This window comes from Dreissena polymorpha, chromosome 16 (genome assembly GCF_020536995.1).
Source record: "Dreissena polymorpha isolate Duluth1 chromosome 16, UMN_Dpol_1.0, whole genome shotgun sequence".
Taxonomy (NCBI): Eukaryota; Metazoa; Mollusca; class Bivalvia; order Myida; family Dreissenidae; genus Dreissena; species Dreissena polymorpha.
Window position 1 is genome coordinate 16,385,643 of NC_068370.1, and position 22,239 is coordinate 16,407,881.

A 22,239-nucleotide genomic window follows, 5' to 3' on the forward strand; every position below is an offset into this window, starting at 1 on the left:
TAAATAAACTGCTTATATGTGATTATAATTAAGAAACCGAAACGTATCTAAGTATAAAGGGATTAACATACCACATATAGAGTTTTTGCCAAACATAAGTCATTTAGAATTTTTAGCGTGATTCGTAACAGTTAGTGAGTTAGAACCTTTACAAATGTTTTTTAGCTTATAAGCGTTCAAACGTTAAGCACATGTCTGCATCCTATTTCGAACAGTAAGATGTAGACCGACAAAAACAATGAATACTATTTATGAGCGAATAGACATTCTTATATAATAAACGTATATATTCATAAACAAAATAAACTCGCATCAACCTCAAATACATACAAATTGATGAACCTTTTCCCCACATGGAAATAGCTAAATGTTTATGCTTGATAAGTCTTGACAACTATCGAAAAGGTTGTCTTGCGTTTTCAGTCACCAACTTGAGCTGTTGATTGAAAAAGAGACGCAATTGGAACAAGAACTTGATGAGACTCAAAAAGATCTTAATAACCATCAAATGCTGTTGAGCGTTTATGAGGTGAATATGACGGTAAATATTTAAAATGTGTTATGTTCAAACAGCTAATTATTAAATTGCAAAAGTTTTCCAGTCAATAATAGTTTGTACCCGCATTATAGCTTTCTGTTGTTTAATATTGTGAATATGTTTAACTAACATATATGTTTCAATGTTAAAAAATATTTTTCATGTTTATATTTAAAATGATTCTTTTTTAACTTCAATACGAACTAATTGACTCCTATCTTTAAACAATGAACCGTTCCAAAAAGCGGCGATGCATAAGCTTTTAATATGCAACATTATAAATTAATTTGTGTCAACTATGATAATGATATTTACCCAAAAGCATACATGTAACATAAACAACATATTCTTTAAACAATGGAGAGGGTCTAGGCTACAATTAACTGATGTAATACATGTTCTTGTATATAGGTATCAGACATATGATTAATAAAAAAACCATTCCAGAATTTAGTCATACCCAATTATCTCCCCTGAATACTCCCGCGTCCGCCATTACGCTGCTGCTAACAACCGGTAACATATATAAGAGAGCACCGATTATTCAACAGATGAATTTCTTTCTTATTTCTAAGGCCGTCATGACATGACCTTGGTTGTATGAAATAAAGTTTTTCAACCAGGGGAGATGTTAAGCTAGTGTTATGACAGAAAAAGGTTTGAAAAACATGCATTTTTAGGTATTTGTCTAGGAAAACTAACACATTGACACATTTAAAAAAGCATTTAATTAAATTAAATGCAATATTTTTCATTTGATTATTTGCACCAATCTTAAAATCGTGTAAGCCTTTGCATTCCAGTGTTTAAATGCCCCTTTGTTCTGCATAATCTGATTATCTCGTTTTGATCAGATATTGTCCAGACTTAACTAACATGGTGTCATAAACCACACTGGGTGGCAGATGACAGTCTGGTCATTAAACACAATTGATGATGCCACCATGTCTCCTCTTTCTGGTAGTATTTAGCAGTCATTTGGTTGGAAAGTTTACCCCCCGACATACTTAACAGTTGCGTACATTAGATATGTTACATATTGTACAAATTAAAAGTTATGTCCAACATAGAATATCATAAATTGCACACCGTAAAGATACTAGCCCGTTTAATTTATGAAAAAATAAAGTATTTAATAATTACAAAATTTACGTAAAAATATTTAATGTATTTAGCGGGTATCGGTTAATTAAAACTACGTCATTCCGTATGAAGATTAAATGTTACGACATGATCGAACGGCATCATAAAAATATATTATGCATTTATATATGTGCTTGCTTGTTGTTCCTCGGAGTTGGGTGTACGAGCCAATTGCATTATTCATTTTAATTATACTATTTAACATTATAAACGTGTTCCCGGATAAACCCATTATCTCGTTATGATCAGATACTGTGCCGACAAATAATAAAAAAACAGCATGGTGTCATACAGGGCCCTCTCTTGTCGCCAGGGGAAGCCACCCACAGCCGTAATGAGGGGATATTTTCGCGTTGATTACCTTTTATGAGGGATTTTTTTACTTAGTCTCTCATTACTTCCTTTTTAGCTCATCTATTTTTTGAAAAAAAAATATAACTATTGTCATCACCTTGGCGTCGGCGTCGGCGTCTGCGTCGGCGTCCGGTAAAGTTTTGCGTTTAGGTCCACTTTTCTCAGAAAGTATCAATACTATTGCATTCAAACTTTGTACACTTACTTACTATCATGAGGGGACTGGGCAGGCAAAGTTAGATAACTCTGGCGTGCATTTTTACTGAATTATGTGCCCTTTTTATACTTAGAAAATTGAAAATTTTGGTTAAGTTTTGCGTTTAGGTCCACTTTTTTCAGAAAGTATCAATGCTATTGCATTCAAACTTGGTACACTTACTTACTATAATGAGGGGACTGGGCAGGCAAAGTTAGATAACTCTGGCGTGCATTTTGACAGAATTATGTGCCCTTTTTATACTTAGAAAATTGAAAATTTTGGTTAAGTTTTGTGTTTAGGTCCATTTTATTCCTTAAGTATCAAAGCTATTGATTTCATACTTGCAACACTTACTAACTATCATAAGGGGACTGTGCAGGCAAAGTAATGTAACTCTGACTGGCATTTTGACAGAATTATGTGCCCTTTTTATACTTAGAAAATTGAAAATTTGGTTAAGTTTTGTGTTTAGGTCCACTTAATTCCTACAGTATCAAAGCTATTGCTTTCATACTTGCAACACTTATTAACTATCATAAGGGGACTGTGCAGGCAAAGTTATGTAACTCTGACTGGCATTTGGACGGAATTATGGGCCCTTTATACTTAGAAAATTGAAAATATGGTTAAGTTTTGTGTTTTGGTCCACTTTACCCCTAAATTATCATAGATGTTGCTTTCATACTAGGAACACTCGCAAACTATCATAAGGGTACAGTAAAAGGACAAGTTGCATAACTCTGGATGTCATTTTTATGGAATTATGGCCCTTTTTTACTTAGTAACTTTGAATATATGGTTAAATTTTGTGTTTGGATCCACTTTACTTCTTAAGTATCAAGGCTATTGCTTTCAAACTTCAATTTCTTTCATGGTATCATGAGGTTACTGTACCTGGCAAGTTAAATTTTACCTTGACCTTTGAATGACCTTGACTCTCAAGGTCAAATTATTAAATTTTGCTAAAATTGCCATAACTTCTTTATTTATGATTAGATTTGATTGATACTTTGACAAAACTACTCTTACCTGACATACCACAATAGACTCCACCCAAACCATCCCCCGTGCCCCCCCCTCCCCCCCGCCCCCCCCCGATTCACCCCCCCCCATTTTTTTTTTAATCATCTCACAAATGACCACCACACCCTCACACTATATCCCCCACCCCCAAATTATTTTTTTAAACGGTTTAAAAACACAACTATTTATTTGATTATTTTATGTTTGAAATACCCTCCAACCATCGCACCCAAGAATCCCCCCACCCCCCCTCCCCCCACCCGAATCCCCAACCCCTAATTTTTTTTAAGATCATCTCACAAATTACCACCACACCCTCACACTATACCTCCCCACCTCACCCCCCCATTTTTTTTAAGATCATCTCACAAATTACCACCACACCCTTCACACTATACCCCCCACCTGACCCCCCCCCCAATTTTTTTTTTGAAACGGTTAAAAAACACAAATATTTATTTTTATTATTTTATGTTTGAAATACCGTCAAACCATCGCTCCAAAGAATCCCACCCCCACCCTCCACCCCCCCGAATTTTTTGTGTTTTTTTTGCATTTTTTGCATTTTTGGAAGTTCATGTAATAAATGTCCACACCCCCACACTATACACCCCTCTTCACTCCACCCCAACCTCCTTTGTGATTGAAAATGAGAGTCCCTTCACCTTTAAAAAGAAAATAGATGAGCGGTCTGCACCCGCAAGGCGGTGCTCTTGTTTTGTACATGTTTGCACTATAATATTTTAATGTGATTTACATAGATATACATTAAATCAAAGTTTAGTAGCACAATACCAGCTGGCAACATAGGTATAAAAGTAACAAACTAAAAAAAAATATTTTTATTTTTTTTGGAGGGGGTAATTTTTAGCTGGAATAGGGGAAAAATTATACTTTTTTCATGGGGGAAGCCGCCGATATTCAGCGGTAAAAAGTGCAAAACGAGGGCCTTGTCATAAACCACCTGTGATAGATGCCTGGTCTTTGAACACCATGTATGGTACCCCAATGTCTTATCGTGGTAGAAGAATTACGTAGTCATTTCTAAGATAAATGTTACGCCAAATACGCAAACTTAATACTGTATAGATATTAGCCAGTTTAATCATAATAATACAGTGAATGCTGGACATTCGTCCTAGCCTATTTTTCACACAGGAGGACATTCGTTACTATGTTTTATGACAATCTGAACATTCGTGCCTTCGTTATTTTTACGATGTGGATAATGGTGTCTACATAGTTTTGACAGCGGGACATTCGTTCCTGCGTTATTTGGACAGCCCGGAGTTTTGTTCCTGAATAATTGCTATCCCGGTCATTATTATCACATTTTATCAACATAATATGACACTCTGGGCATTTTACCCGGTATATTATTGTGTCGTTATTAAAATAGTTAAAAAAATATTGTTCTCATATTTTGTGTTATACTTTATATTGTTGTAAGATTTTATCGAGATCATGAGAATGACAACGTTAAAAAATATTCGAATATATCGACTTACACTGAGGTCAGTAATTTGCCAAACCTTGCAGAAATCTGGGCGTTAAAACTATGTAGGAGTATCCGGTCTGTATATAATGTTGGAGCGATTGTCTGGAATGTCTAAAAAGCGTGGGAATGAATGTCCGGGTAGTTAAAACAACGAATGAACGAATGTCCGCCTTGTCAAAATTAGCATTGAAACGATTTTCCTTGTGAAAGAATTTTCGGATACATAATTAAGTGCTTAATACTTATTAATACATTTGAAATATTTATAAACTGTTATGCTAAACACGAAACCTATTTAGCGGGTACCGCTAAAATAAAACTCCGTCATTACATAGTCAAATAAAGAGTGTTCGTTAGTGTATGGAAAACACAATTAAAACAAGCATTTTCATTGACCACAACGGGGTTAAAGAATGTTTTCGAAAAATTAAGACACACACACACACAAGAGAGATTTATGACATGAGGTGACATATATTTATCATTCATACTCACGTTTAAAGAGAAATCAATGTGCATGCATAGACAGTTCAGTTTGCTCCACGTTCGTATTTTCACCTGTATAAAAGAATTCTTCAATATTGTCTTTCACTGTAAAAGAACATTGATTAAAGTTAAAAGAAAAATTACATAACATTTAAATAGTTAATGTGCTTTGCATTTTCTATTGCTTTTTCTTATGATTGAGTCAACACACACTTTACACGTGCAATCGTTCGTGAAAAATATTTCAGACCAACAAACATACATTTTAGAATTTAAATTATATAATAACGTTTTGCATTATACAACTTATGTGTATCTTTGTTTTGTGCAATTATCAATGTTTATTCTTCAGATCACATTTGCTTTGATGACAATGGATACATGTATCTTGAATTTGAATCAAGATTAAATAAAATGTATATACACGAATACACTAATGGTACTAAATACTATGGCTTTGAAATATGACTTAGGTGTGAGAATGTTTATTTTATAACCCCTCATCAATTTATTGACTAAACAACACATCCATGCATATGTTTGCCGCAATTGTAACCAGTGTCAGTGCTCATGAAAATCCCGAAAGTAATTAAGAAAAATTAACTGGTTTATAATGATCGATATTCTCCGCCAAAGATCTATACACGTTAAGCCTCGTTCTGAAATTCGACGCGTCACGTGATATCTAAATATAGCAACAGCAATAGTATTGTGAAACTGGTCTATTATTGCAACAAGTTGTCTGTATGCTGTCCTCAATCAATTAGAACCATATTTTTGCCTCGGGTACTTCACTTTCAATTCAATCTCATATAAACATCTTTCGTTATGGAAACATTTTTTTTAAATAAAAAAAGTTATCATTCTTGAACAGTTTGCAGAATAACAAAAAGTTAAAGGTTATATAAAAAACAAATTAATCAACATCTTGCCAAACATTTCATAGCATTCGCCTTTTAGTTTGAGGAAAAATAAATATGCAAATGTTAACAGTCTTGAGAAGAAGGGCATAAACAATCCTTATCTTGCATAATTTGTCAAAAGCAATAATAATCAAATGTTAGTGGAACTAAAATTCAAATTATTATCACAATATTTATTTATTTATTCATTTATTTCTCTTTGTTGTTGTTGTCTTCAGCTCATTTTAGCACAAGTTCAATAGTGAGCTTCTAATAGTGATATTTTTTGTCAGTGTTCATTATGTGTCGTCCTTAGTCAACGAAGGCCTAGTGAACGCTGTATAGGCAACAATTATTCCTCAATTTTCATGAAACTTTGTAAGACCATTTATTGTAATGAGATAACGACCATGTGGGGTCTAAAACTAGGTAACCTTAAAGTAAAAGCTTGTAAACCCTCAAGATGTTACATTTCTTGGCACAATCTTTATGAAAGTTGCTCAGAACATTTATTTTTATGATATCTCATCCCACCTGAGTTTTGAGGATCTAGTCTGTTGATAAACATGTCCACAAGGGGTTGGGGAAGTTTTCTGTATATCTCTGCAGTGAAACCTTATGAACACTCTAGAAACCACATTTTTCCCAAGTAGAAAATTTGGTAAGAATATCTATTTGAATCATATCTTACCCAAGTTTAAAGGTCTGTATAAAAACATGGCTGTCTGTGGCGGGGCTTTTTCATCATATTGCTTTAGTGAAAGCTTGAGAAGACTCTTGAAGTCACATTTGTAGCCATATCTTAATGACTCTTCCTCAGAGCATTTTTTTCCCTTATACCGGTAACTTCAAATACAAGTTCATTTGTTTTTGTTAAATGTTATTTGCAAATGTAAATGTACACTGTTTGCACAATTATAACAAGCATTACTAAATAAGTTGGTATTCTCAATGTCTCGAACATATTGAACCACAAATCTGTATTGAAACAATAATCTTGTTTTTCATTAGGTAATGGAGAAAAAAACTAAAGAAATGTCGTCTGTGGAACTCAAAGCAGATGGGGAAGATGTGTTGCATACCTGCAAATCGACTAAGACACAACTGGATTCGTCAAATGAAACCTCGATCCTAATGACTGACAATGCCAGAAGCTCAGGTGGTAACTCTACAGACATTGAATCACTTAATACAGCCAGCAAAAAGCAAGAAAAAACAAATAATGAGCATGATAACGTTGATGTCACATACCAAGAGGAAGAAGCAGTAAAAGCGGATAGTTCTAAAACTGAATTTAATAAAGCTTTTGTCAAGAGTCAAGAAGCAGTAAAAACTGAGAGTTTTAAAACTGACTGTGTCACACATCAAGAGGAAGCAGTAAAAGTTGGCAATCTTTTGATAATAGATTCCGGTATATCTAGTAATGTAGACAGTGGATGTCCAGAAGTAACAACAAAAACTCCTGATCACCTTGATGGTCAAACCAAGAAAAAGGAAAAGAAACATTTTATGAAGAGATTTTTTTCATTTGCAACGTACAATTTTTCGTTTGAAGATGAAGAACATAAGGAAAACATAAAACATGCTATGGAAAAGTTTGAGTACTTTTGGTTAAAAGATGATGTGTTTAGTCAGTTGCATGAATCCAAATTTGAAGTAAGAGGACAGATCTTTTGTAACGCAGAACAATATATGATGTATATGAAAGCAGGTATGTATGTGGAGAACTAGATCACATCTTTTCATGTCATTTTGAGATTATTTTTTTTTGGGGGGGGGGGGATTTGCGATTTTTTTCGCATGAAAATTCCACTGATGTGGGAAAAACTAAATTAGTATAACTTTTTATAACTTAAATAAGAACAGCATCATAAAAATTATGTTTATATAATTTGATAGATGTTATTGAAATCATATTGAGATATAATGATCATTAGAAACATTTTTTTCTTAAAACAACGTAAAAAAATACATATATTTTTTCAAATTGGAATTGTTTTATCAGCTTACGCAGATAATTGGTCGTAAACGAACCCATAGATACACCAGGAAAACCCTGTAGATTGTTTTGACTTAAAATGCGTGTCGGCAACTTACTTCATAAACATTACATATATGTATGTATAAGCAGATCCCAATGAAGGAAAGGACGCACAATTAGAGTTATTTTGCATTTTATAAATCAGATAAAGAGCCCTTAGGGTTTCTTTTGTCTTTTTTCCCTTTTATTCAGTTGCATAACTGTACGAAATTTAAGAGACGTGAATTTAAAGATTGAAATATAGATCACAGCATGTTCTAAGCAAATGCAATAATTGACAGTTTTGTATATTTCTTGGTCTTCAGCTCACCTGATTATATAGTGCTCATGAGGAGCTTTCAGGATACTGCCATGTCTGTCATCCGTCAGTGTGTGTTCGCATGAATAGTTTCTTCTAAAGGCTAATTCTCCTGAGCTGCTTGGCAGATTATAATGAACGATTTACAGGAATGATCATGGATTATCTCTCTCAAATTGGTTCCAATCATTCAGATCCATTGCATATGATATCTAAGATATCATAGCTAAAATAGAATTAAAAATAAATCTTTTATAAACCACAACTTTAAGTGTATTTGGAGTGAAACATCATGTAGTGGTTTTAAGTGTGGGAAAAAAATGGCTATAAAGAGAGGGTTGAGGGGTTAACGTTGTTCTAGTATAGGGATTATTTGGAAATTCGAAAAAAAAACTTGATATCAATTATAACACTGGCTCCTGCTATACAAACTGATTAAGATGAAAAATAACAGAAACTCTAATAAGAACAAAAAAGGCAATTTTGTTGTTCATACTATACATGCATTTAAGATAAAGTTTTCAACAAAGTTGCATTTTTGCAACAGGCTGTCTGACAAGTTTGCTGAAATGTTTTATATTGCAAACTCTGATTTCAAAGAGATTTTAGCACACACACACACTGCATTTAATACACCTATGGATCAGGCATAACTCCTAGCTCATTGTCTTAAATTACATTGTAATTGATATGAAAATTGGACAACATATACAAATTACAGAAAAAAATCTTGCATGTTGAAGTTTCAGTTTTTATAGCATTGGATATACATGTTTCAGACCTGTTTGGTGATGACCGTACAGCAAAGAAAATTATGAAGACATCAGACCCTAAGAAGATTAAGGCACTTGGAAGAAAAGTCTTCAATTTCCATGAACCAATGTGGAGAGCTCATTGTCTTGATGTTGTCAGAACTGCAAATCTTGCTAAGGTATTGTTTGCCTGTATAATTTAAATTCTGTGACGACATTTATTTGATGTTACTTTATTGGAACTTTTTCACTCGGGGGACCTGATGAACTTTTGGCCTTAACCTATGCGCCTGTATAATGTATGGTATTTGGCCCTACAAATAAAACAGGCTTAATTTAGGAATTTAAATGGATTGTCATGGAACATGCCTTCAATGTTTATTATGTTGAAGGCACGAGGCAGTGACGGTCATGCCATATCAAGGTCACAAATTAAGTCAAGAGTCAATATGGATCCCAGCAAAGGATAAATCTGTGCTTTGGATTTCCTTGTTCAATTTTTTAGCTCCACTGGCCAGAGGCCAGCGGGGCTTATGTCATGGTCCTGTGTCCGTCGTGCGTGCGTGCGTCCGTGCGTGCGTCCGTGCGTTAACTTTTTCTTTAAACATCTTCTCCTAAACTACTGGTCCAATTCTGATGAAATTTCTCAGGAATGTTCCTCTTCCAAATTTGTTCAAATTATGCTCATGGGGTCAAATTTGACCCTGCCCCGGGGGGGGGGGGGGTCAAAGATTTGAAAATTTGCTTATATAAGTCCTATTTTGTGAAAACTTTAAAAATCTTCTTGTCTATAACCATTGGGCCAAATGCTACCAACTTTGGTATGTAGTGACATCTTTTAGTCCTCTACCAATTTTCTTTAAATTATGCCCCTGGGGTCAAATTTGACCCTGCCCCGGGGGGTCAAAAAAAAAGAAAATTTGCTTATATAAGGCCTATTTTGTGAAAACTTTAGAAATCTTCTTGTCCATAACCATAGGGCCTAGGGCTACCAAATTTGGTATGTAGTGACATCTTATAGTCCTCTACCAAGTTTCTTCAAATTGTGCCCCTGGGGTCAAATTTGATCCTGCCCTGAGGGGTCAAAAAATTGAAAATTTGCTTATATAAGGCCTATTTTGTGAAAACTTTAAAAATCTTCTCGTCCATAACCATTGGGCCTAGGGCTACCAATTTAGTATGTAGTGACATCTTATAGTCCTCGACCAAGTTTTTTCAAATTATTCCCCTAGGGTCAAATTTGACCCATCCCCGGGGGGGTCAAAAAATTGAAAAATTGCTTATATAAGGCCTGTTTTGTGCAAGCTTTAAAAATCTTCTTGTTCATAACCGTATGGCATAGGGCTACCAAATTTGGTATGTAATGACATCTATTAGTCCTCTACCAAGTTTGTTCAAATTAAGCCCCTGGGATCAAATTTGACCGTTCCACAGGGGTCACAAAATTGAACATATGCTTATATTGGGCCCATTTTGTGCAAACTTTAAAAATCTTCTTGTCCATAACTATGCGGACTATTTCTACCAAATTCGGTTTGTAGTGACATCTAATAGGTCTCTACTTAGTTTGTTCAAATTAGGCCCCTGGGGACAAATTTGACCCTGCCCCGGGGGTCACAAAAATGAACATATGCTTAAATAAGGCCTATTTTGTGCAAACTTTAAAAATCTTCTTGTTCATAATTATAGAGCCTAGGGCTACTAAATTTGGTATGTAGTGATATCTAATAGTTCTCTACCAAATTTGTTCATGACTCGCAGATGACCCCCTATTGATTTTCAGGTCACTAGATCAAAGGTCAAGGTCACGGTGACCCGAAGTAGTAAAATGGTTTCCGGATGATAACTCAAGAACGCTTATGCCTAGGATTATGAAACTTCATAGGTACATTGATCATGACTCGCAGATGACCCCTATTGATTTTCAGGTCACTAGGTCAAAGGTCAAGGTCATGGTGACCCGAAATAGTAAAATGGTTTCCGGATGAAAACTCAAGAACGCTTATGCCTAGGATCCTGAAATTTCATAGGTACATTGATCATGACTCGCAGATGACCCCTATTGATTTTAAGGTCACTAGGTCAAAGGTCAAGGTCACGGTGACTCAACTTAGAAAAATGGCTTCCGGATGATAACTCATGAAGGCTTACGCCTAGGATCATGAAACTTCATAGGTACATTGATCATGACTCGAAGATGACCCCTATTGATTTTCAGGTCACTAGGTCAAAGGTCAAGGTCACGGTGACTCAACTTAGAAAAATGGCTTCCGGATGATAACTCAAGAAGGCTTACGCATAGGATCATGAAACTAAATAGGTACATTGATCATGACTCGCAGATGTCCCCTATTGACGTTCAGGTCACTAGGTCAAAGGTCAAGGTCACGGTGACTTTACACAGTGAAATGGTTTCCGGATGATAACTCAAGAAAGCTAATACGCCTAGGATCATGAAACTTAATAGGTACATTGATCATGACTTGCAGATGACCCCTATTGATTTGTAGGTCAATAGGTCAAAGGTCAAGGTCAAGATGAGCAATTTCTCCTTTAATCACAATTATTTCTACCCTACCTGATCATTTCCTTCAGATTCCATTACAATTTAATTGTCGTCTGCAACCTCTTTCAAATTGGGAAAGTCCAAAATGTGTCGTTTGGTAAAGGGTTAAGGCATTTTGATTCATATGGGTCTTGTGAATCTGTTTCAAATCAAATGCGTAGATTTGATCTTCAGCATCTAAAAATATGTGAAATAGAAAGAACTACAATATCTGTTGGAGAGATAAATTTACCTACGTTATAAGCAAAGGACCTGTGCAACAATTCCCGGGCTTTTTAGTATGTTTAGTTAACACGGTAGTAACTTTTTCCGTATATAAAAATGCTCACCCTTCCAACTTAAAGCGCCCAGTGGGACAAGGGATAGAAAGAGAAAGTCACATGCTTGAGTACATTTCAACCCATGCGCATTGTACGTTTTTTTCGCATAAAAAACAATGGAGCGATACAGGGCCATCATGGCCCTCTTGTTTAAAGTGGTAGGAATCATGTAGGATTGCCCTTGCACTAATTCCTGTTTATCGTTGAAGTATGGGGTTTTACACTAAAGGCTGTATTGTCAACCGAGTCTAATTGTCTGTAAGTTTGTAATCACTACCTGCACTGGATAACAGTCTTTACAGAAATGACCCACTGCCTATTAAGTTTAATTTATTGCCAACATAATGTGAGGAATATTCTTGTCTTAAACAAAATACTGATGTAAAAAATAATTGTATGTGTATTCTTGGTTCAACATTTAAAGGTGATAAAACGATTTGACACTGGTTGTTATTTTAAAAGTATTTTATAAAACCAACAAAGGATATTTAATGGAAAACTTTCAAAATGCTATAAAAATTGAAACAAGTACTGAACATATTTTATAAAATTGTGATATGAAATGACATCTCATGTCAGTTCATATAATATTATGTCTTTTTATGCAAAAGGTTACTAGTATATGACAATATAAATTATACTAAAACGTGATAAATGAGATGTTTTGCTGTCACTTTTCAGATATTTTTATGCATGTGGTTTTCTGGTCTACATTTACTTCTTTTCTGTTGTTAGTTCTCGCAGAATAAAAAGCTGAAGGAAAAGCTTTTTAAAACACACCCCAAGATTCTCGTGAAAGCAAGTCCATATGATAAGATCTGGGGTATAGGGCTAGCGGCAGATGAGCCCGAGGCCTTTGTTGACACAAAGTGGAAGGGAAGCAATTTTCTCGGCTATATTCTCACTGAAGTCAGGGATCAGCTAATGTGCGAGGAGGGTCAGATTACAGCTGAGAACAAAATGGTAAATATCTTATGCATAATATTAAATATACATAAATTGATGTGGCAAAAAAGTCAATAGGCATGTGCCACATATTGTTATAGATATCCCTGACAAACGAATTTAAAGGGTCATTTTAACAGATTTCGGCATGTATTGAAGTTTGTCAGTAATTGCTTTATATTAATAAATTTAAACATTGGATTTAAAAAGCTCCAGTAAAAACAACAAATACAATTAAAGACAGAAAAAAGTAACCCTAAACTGGGCTCCAACCACTGACCCCTGGAGTAAGTCTATTGCTTAGACAACTCGGCCATCTGTGCTCATACAATGAGTGATGAATTACATATTTTATATGAGAAGCAGACAACGACAACGAGTGAGGCATGGTATTGTAATGCGCATGGGGGGGGGGTTAGAGGGTTAGGGTAAGGGTTAGGGGTCGGGTTTTGGTTTGGGTTAGCCTTAACCCGTACCTTAACCCTAACCCGACCCCTAACCTAACCATCACCCAGGGTTATCTCCCCTTTACCATGCCTCGATCGTTTTAATTGTCCTCTTCCCATTTTATATAAGCATTCCTCATAGTATCACCAAACAAAACGACAACAACAGAACTCTCCAAATAATTTTCAGGTTTTTAAATCGTCAAAAGATGTATATAATGGATATTTTAGAGCATGGTAAATGTTCAGTATTACTTTTTCCTCACAAATATCATAACTACAGCAAAAGTTTGCAAATCTGAAACATTTTTTTCTTATATTGTCGATTTACAAAATTGTTAAAAGGCCCATTTAATAGATAGACTGTGTGACAAAGTTTACTAAGAATAAAAAAACAATTCAGAACAATTTTTTTAGTGATGCCTTAATTTTTTACAAATAATTTTTTAGCAGTGCATAATTTACATTTTGAAAACAATTGAAAGATCATATAGAATGTGAGAAATAATCTATTAGAACTAACAAAATTTGCAAAAGATATGCTGAATTTGTTTATTGTACATAATCAAAAAATTTGTTTGGAATGTTTCATTTGCTGAACTTAAAATGTGACTATACCTGACCATGTAGAAGAATGTTTTAGCTTTTACTGCCATGTTTGACGAATATAACATGCAATATATTTTCATAATTTGTTTTAGAAAGATCAAACATTCATCTGTCATTATCCAATCCTTATCACTTAAATTGTGTTTGGACAACTAAATGATATACAATACTTGATTTTTGTCACATAAGCTTGCGGAGAGCTGGAAGTAGCAGTAACTACGGTCAAGTGTCATTATTCAAGCACTTTTAAAAGAACTTCCCACAAATGTTGACCATCATGGGATGATGTTTTGTGTATAACACCAGTCTATCTACCTCAAAATTCAAGGTCACACTTAGAGGTCAAAGGTCATATTTGGAAATAAACAGTTTATCCAGACTGTAACTTTTTCTTTCATCAGGCAGATATTTTTATTTTCATAATAAGTTGCATTTTTGTTCGTAATTATTATTTGGTTTCTGCAATCATGATACTTAAAAATTATGTTCATTTATTGTTTATTTGATAATTTTGGTCAATCAATAACAATGATTTGGAGTTCTGTTCATAGGAATAAATCACAAGTGTGTTCATTCCATTTCTTACATAATCAATGCTTCAGAAGTACAAATAGTTGTTTTTGACCAATAAATAAGGATATTGCAAATTATTGAGATTTTTAAAAGAGTTTATAAATATTTGTGTGATTTAAGTGATAACGATATAGTTTACAATGCTCTGTTCAGGTTCTTAATATTTCTGAATGGTTTTATGAGTGATTTAAAGCGAGTCTATACAATTTGTATATGTGTTAAATTGTAATATATTGATAAAAATATGTTACAATAACATACAATAGGCAAGCCAAATATACATTGAAGACGAATTTCATAAAATGCAGCAAAGACAAAATAGCGCCCCGAGCCGATTGTTACAATGATATTTCGTACATATTTTTCTACAATGACCGAAGCATTCGTCTTTTTATTAGGATCGGAGATAGTGTTGGAGTGATGTATGAATAGATATCGTTGCAGACATTTAAAATGAACCGTTAAACTAGATTTAGATTCACATCGTACATGCATGATATACATGCTGGCGAATTCGACTGTACAGACATTTTCGATTTCAGAATTAAATATATGGCTTATTTCGCATTTTTCAACACATATTCTTCTTAACTTTTATTTTAATTTATATTGAAATATATGTATAATAAGTTTTTTACACATTTCATATAAATTCATAACTACTTGACAAAATCGTATAGTCTCGCTTTTGACAGTTTTATTTGTTTGTTGTCTATATGAAGGTCAGCAAGTATCACATTACAATTTAACATACTAGTATTAATTTTTAGGTGTTTTTGAAAAGCTTGAAAGAGGCTTATTGTGCTGAACTTGTTTCATGGGAGCCAACTCAGTGGCATGATGCGCATGGTCGTAGCTCTGATGATACATGTGATAAGAGCATGGTGATACAGTCTAAAGGTGACCAGCAGTCAGCTCAAGACTTAAATAACGGTGTTGGAAGCTTTGGGGATAAACTTTTAGTTTATAAGGATAGACCAGGATTTCGAAATAAACATAACAAAGCCCAAAGTACTGAAAAACATTCAACCTCATCAGGTTTCACGCAGAACTCATACGATGAATTTTTTCCAGAGATCAGTGAAGATCAACTGTCACTTTTCAAAAAGAAGAGACTAGTGGAAAAAATGAAAATGAAAGTGGGATTTGATATGGAAGAGGCTGGTGCAAGTAACAATAGAAAGGAAAATAGGAACAAGGAGCATGAACAGCCGAAACAACATGTGTTTTCATCAGATAAAGATGACGCTTTAGGACGTACCAGTGAAGAGACTAAATCCAAATCAAAGAATACAGTTGAAATACATAAAGAAGAATCTAGGGATGCGAATGAGACAATTGCTGTTGAATATAAAGATAGAGCCAACGTTTTGTTGAATGTGTCTGAATTTAAATCAGAAACAAGGAATATACCAAATGATGAAGCAATATTTGCTAAAGCCGAAAAAGATAATGATGATGAACATCAAGATAAAATGAACAGCATGTTAAGTGAATTACAGTCTGAACCAACTAAAACGAATGAAAGTTCAAAATCCAATTCAGGAGATGTTGTTGAACATGAAGATAAAACAAACAAATTGTTAAATTCATTTCGGAATATATCAAGTATTGGCAATTCAAGTAATGATGGAGCACCATATAACAATTTTTTGGATAATGAGCGTGATGTAGCTGTCCAACCCATAGATGTTGAAAGGAAACCAAAAGAAAAACTTTATGAGACAGTGGGATTGACCAATAAAGATGAAAAGAAACAACCTGACAAGAAAGTACAGAAACATTACCCTGGTACTGCAAAGAAAGTTACTGAATCAAACACCAAAAAAAAGAAAAAGTAGAAAGAAATACTTTGTACAGTGTATTAATGTTGTAACTCAGGGGGATCAAGTGTGACAGAACACTAGTTACTAACATCAGGCTGTGGCTTTATCATCACACTTACATTTTGGAGGAGAGCTATTGAAACAAGATGATGACTGTTTGTGTAAATTTACAAGTGCAAATGCTTTAAAAAAATAATATTTTAATGTAATTGTATTATTTTTTAAAACATGTATTTTGTCGTTGATTGTTTGTTATATTGTATATCATCAAATCGTAAATAATGTTGTTTTGTATCATGCAGTCTCTACTTAAAACTTGATTGGTTGTTCTGAAGTTGACAAGCCTTGTTATATATCTGGGTATTTAACTAATAGATGAATTTACCAACGTCATGCAAAAATGGGTCTTATGCCAATGGAGCCAGTGTAACTTCTGACCAGCCCATGCGGTATGGCCAATAGCTGTGCTGTCCAGTATTAAGTCATCCAAGGTTTCCTTGTCTCATCATCGGATAGCATAGCTCCTTACCAGAATATGCCCATGCACAGACTGGTCTAGAGTTACTGTTGCATCATATAGCATAAGACCCATATTTGCATGATGCAGCTCAATTGGGAACTCTGAATTGTATTGTTTCAGTGGTTCAATACCTTAAATGAGCACTTTGTAAATGTTTCATTGGTTAACCATACAATAATTTAACTGTTAAAGTATTAAAATAATAATTGATTGAAAAAACAAATTATTATCACCGCCCACCTTTTCAATTTTCTTTTTGTAACAAAGCACTTGACTAAACAGTAAGATTTGTTTGTATAATAGTTTGTTCACTGTTATTCTACCATCTGAATAACCTGTCAGTGATTTTAATGTTATCATATTTATCGTACAACATTTATTGACTTTATGAGTTCTTCTGTAAAATAATATACACATCTTTTTCAAATTCTTATTTATTTAGATTTTGATGAGATAAACAGCCATAATGTATTTTATTTATTTTAATATGTCATATTAAAAGAGTTATTTAACATAATTAAACAAACAGTTTTTATTTGTCAATATTTTTCCTATACATGTATATCAATATATTTTTGCCACTGAAAACATATTTTACTTAAAAAGGTGCAATTTGATTGTGTTGTTTTAATATGTGTTTATATGAATGGGACAAAATATTAATTTATCCCTTAAAATCAACAGAGGCTATTTGTTTATTTGGATGTAAATATTTGTTTTGAATAACAAAGTTTTTAAACTTTATAGAAAATAACTTATTTGCAAGAGCCTTAACAACATGTATTTGTGTATTAGAAATTAATAGTAAGGGCAAAATAAAAACATGTTAAGTTCCATATTAAACTGCATGACTTTAGCCAAGTATTTGACATTTTTATCCCCGCCGAAAATATTTCGGAGGGGATATAGTAATTGGTCCTGTCCGTCTGTCCATCTGTCCGTCCGTCTGTCCGGCCGGCCGAAACTTTGTCCGGAGCATAACTCCAAATCTATTCAATGGATTTACTTTAAACTGAGAATATAAACAGATGGCAACTAGGAGAAGTGCAGTGACCAAGAACCATAACTCTATCTACCTTATTTTTTTAATTATCTCCCCTTTTATAAAACTTTAAAGTAAATTTTTGTCCGGAGCATAACTCTGAATATACTGAAGGGATTTACTTGAAACTTGAAATATAAACAGATGGCAACTAGGAGAAGTGCAGTGACCAAGAACCACAACTCTGTCTACCTTAGTTTTTGAATTATCTCCCCTTTTATATAACTTTAAGTAATTTTTTGTCCGGAGCATAACTCTAAATCTACTAAAGAGATTTACTTGAAACTTGAAATATAAACAGATGGCAACTAGGAGAAGTGCAGTGACCAAGAACCATAACTCTATCTACCCTAATTTTTGAATTATCTCCCCTTTTATATAATTTTAAAGTAAATTTTTGTCCGGAGCATAACTTTAAATCTACTGAAGGGATTTACTTGAAACTTGAAATATAAACAGATGGCAAGTAGGAGAAGTGCAGTGACTAAGAACCATAACTCTATCTACCTTAGTGTTTGAATTATCTCCCTTTATTTAATTTCAAAGTAAATTTTTGTCCGGAGCATAATGAATTATCTCCCTTTATTTGTTTTTACAAATATTATTCTACTCCTTAAAACAAATGTTGTCATACAAGCAACACATTTCGGCGGGGAATTGGCACTACTGTGACAAGCTCTTGTTAATATTTAAATTTTATAAAATTATGGCAGGAAGATTGTGTTGTATTAAAGGCTTTCTACATGCAAATTATGATTGATTTACAACAATTCAAGGATAATTGTAGAATACCTTAATTAAATATTGCTGTTTTGAATTGTTATTGATGATTTATGCAATGTTTTAGCTAATTTATTAATAGGCCGCAAAGGGTTCCTCTGGAATGGACTATAGGTTTGCCCCCGGTCTGTCTGTCTGTTAAAAAAGTCTGTATTATGGGATAACTAAAAAAAGTACTGAAAAATAACGTCGAAATCTTGCATAAACTTAAACTACTGAAAAGAAATTTTCCACAGTATGGTAAAATGGCAATTTTCAAAATAATAGTCATAGAATCAAATATTAATCTATACATAATGTTTAAACAAGCGAAATAATGCTCCTGGCAAAAAGCTTAAAAATCTTGATGCATTAATATTTAATAATCATCCAAAATTGGTAAAATATAGATTTTTGTAAAACGTTGTCTTCTGTTTGGAAAAATGTGTTGCACTAAGAAAGTGTTTGTAATAAAAACAACAACACTAAAGCCTGTGGGAGCAGTGGTAGCACACTAGCTTATCATCCCAGAGTTTACGGGGTTTGAATCTCTGTTATGACGTTCTTTTTATGTCCCCCACTATAGTAGTGGGGGACATATTGTTTTTGCCCTGTCTGTCTGTTGGTCTGTTTGCGCCAACTTTAACATTTTGCAATAACTTTTGCTATATTGAAGATAGCAACTTCATATTTGGCATGCATGTGTATCTCATGAAGCTGCACATTTTGAGTGGTGAAAGGTCAAGGTAATCCTTCAAGGTCAGAGGTCAAATATATGTGGCCAAAATCGCTCATTTTATGAATACTTTTGCAATATTGAAGATAGCAAATTGATATTTGGCATGCATGTGCATCTCATGGAGCTGCACATTTTGAGTGGTGAAAGGTCAAGGTCAAGGTCATCCTTCAAGGTCAGAGGTCAAATATATGTGGCCCAAATCGCTTATTTTATAAATACTTTTGCAATATTGAAGATAGCAACTTGATATTTGGCATGCATGTGCATCTCATGTAGCTGCACATTTTGAGTGGTGAAAGGTCAAGGTCATCCTTCAAGGTCAGAGGTCAAATATATGTGGCCCAAATCGCTTATTTTATGAATACTTTTGCAATATTGAAGATAGCAACTTGATATTTGGCATGCATGTGTATCTCATGGAGCTGCACATTTTGAGTGGTGAAAGGTCAAGGTCATCCTTCACAAGGTCAAGGTCATCCTTCAAGGTCAAACATTATATAGGGGGACATTGTGTTTCACAAACACATCTTGTTTATTATGTCCCCCTTCGAAGAAGAGGGGGTATATTGTTTTGCTGGATGTCGGTCCGTCTGTCAGTAGACCAGTTCGTTTCCGATCAATAACTCATCAATGGATTGACCAATTGGCTTGAAACTTTACATGTGGATTGGCCTTGGACAGCAGATAACCCCTATTGGTCACCAAGTCAAAGTCACTGTCACAATAAGTGTAGATATCGTTTCTGATCAATAACTCATCAACGAATTGACCGATTGGCTTGATTCTTCACATGTGCATTGGTCTTGGACAGTAGATGACCCCTATTGAAATAGGGGTCACTAGGTCAAAGTCACAATAAGTTTGAAAATCGTTTCTGATCAATAACTCGTCAACAAATTGACTGATTGGCTTGGTACTTCACAGGTGCATTGGACTTGGACAGTAGATAACCCCTATTGAAATTGGGGTCACTATGTCAAGGTCACTGTCTCAATAAGTGTGAAAATCGTTTCTGATCCATTACTCGTCAACGGATTAACTGATTGGCTTGATACTTCACATGTGCATTTGCCTTCGACAGTAGATGACCCCTATTGAAATTGGGATCAATTGGTCAAAGGTCACTGTCACAATAAGTGTCTATTCGTTTCGGATCCAGAACTTGTCAACGAATTTACCGATGGCTTGATACTTCACATGTGCATTGGCCTTGGACAGTAGATGACCCCTATTGGGGTCACTTGGTCAAAGGTCAAGGTCACTGGTCTCAATAAGTGTGAACATTGTTTCTGATCAATAACTTGTCAACCAATTGACGGATTGGCTTGATACTTCCCATGCCCATAGGCCTTGGACAGTAGATGATCTCTTTTGAAATTGGGGTCACTATGTCAAAGGTCAAGGTCACAATAAGCGTGAAAATTGTTTCTGATCAATAACTCGTCAAAAAATTGACCGATTGGCTTGATACGTCACATGTGCATTGGCCTTGGACAGTAGATGACCCCTATTAAAATTGGGGTCACTAGTTCAAATCCTGTTTGTGGGCATATGTCTCGGACTCCAAAATTGTGGTTGCTACGGTTCCAGAAATTATGGGAAACTATAAAATACGGATACCATGCTACTTAAAAAATGACTTAAGCAATAGTGATGAAACTCCATGTGTGCACAGAGGGTCTTATGCAATTTGAGAATTATCCAGTTTTTTGTCAGAACAAGTGTGGTTGCCATGGTTACAGAAATAATTGAAAAATAAAATCTTGACCTTGATAACTAAAAGTAAAAACCAGGCAGGGGACTTTTGTCTTGTGGCTGTGATAATTATATATATATTATATAAGATATATAAGATTCCAAGATGATAATAGATTTGAACCCACCTTTTTCTTATATTGTTTTTTTTTTTAACCATCCGAGCATAAAGTACTCGTGGCAAGTTTTCGTGTTGGCCTTTAGTATGTGGATTAATGCGTTTGTCAATGTATGCAACGTTAGTTGTCATCTTTTCATTCAAACATTTCTTTCAAAACAGATGCTGGCAGGTATTATTAACCATCACAGGAATGCTAAGATAATTAGTAAAAGTCAATAAAAGTTCTAGTAAATTTCAAATTTCCAGCTGAAACGAGTTTCACTATCACACCTCCATTGATATCTTGAGTGGATGTTAACTTTTAAGTACAGAATTGTTGTGCCAGCCTTGAATATTGCTTAAATTAAATTTTATATAAAATGTAAATTGCTTATGTTTAATTGGGGGTTTAGGATGTCAACAACTTTTAAAAAGCTCATGTAATTTGAAGGTAAATATATATAACAATTAATACCCATTTTATCCACCAGTAATTTATTCAAATAATGTCAAAATGGTGTGTGATTTTGAAATGATTTTAAACCCTTCACCCACAGAATAGCTTTTTTTGCAAAACTAGCCCGTTCCGAAATAAGACTATTGTATTATTTGTACATGTTTATAATCTTATTAAGTGTAGTGTCTCATCTAAGGGTAAACTAAAAGTTGACATGTGTTGTTGATGCTTTCAAATACCGATGTTTTCCTTTAAAGAAAGTTATGTTCTGACTTAAATGTTTTATCTGTGTTTATCAAATTTTAGATTATTATGCATTAAACACATACATTTGTGTAAGTAGATTTT

General features: G+C 34.2%; 1 protein-coding gene across 2 annotated transcripts in view; it reads left to right on the top strand.

The window, feature by feature from the left end:
* The window catches only part of LOC127862693 (A-kinase anchor protein 9-like), a 34,797-nt gene extending 17,155 nt beyond the window's left edge, over window positions 1-17,642 (top strand). For both annotated transcript variants that reach the window (XM_052401943.1, XM_052401944.1), the window contains 5 exons: window positions 424-529; window positions 7,155-7,854; window positions 9,262-9,413; window positions 12,856-13,083; window positions 15,464-17,642. In XM_052401943.1, the coding sequence (XP_052257903.1) occupies window positions 424-529; window positions 7,155-7,854; window positions 9,262-9,413; window positions 12,856-13,083; window positions 15,464-16,534 (2,257 nt within the window). In that variant the 3' untranslated portion in view covers window positions 16,535-17,642. The remainder of the gene's footprint in view (window positions 1-423; window positions 530-7,154; window positions 7,855-9,261; window positions 9,414-12,855; window positions 13,084-15,463) is intronic.
* Window positions 17,643-22,239: the final 4,597 nt, after the last annotated feature.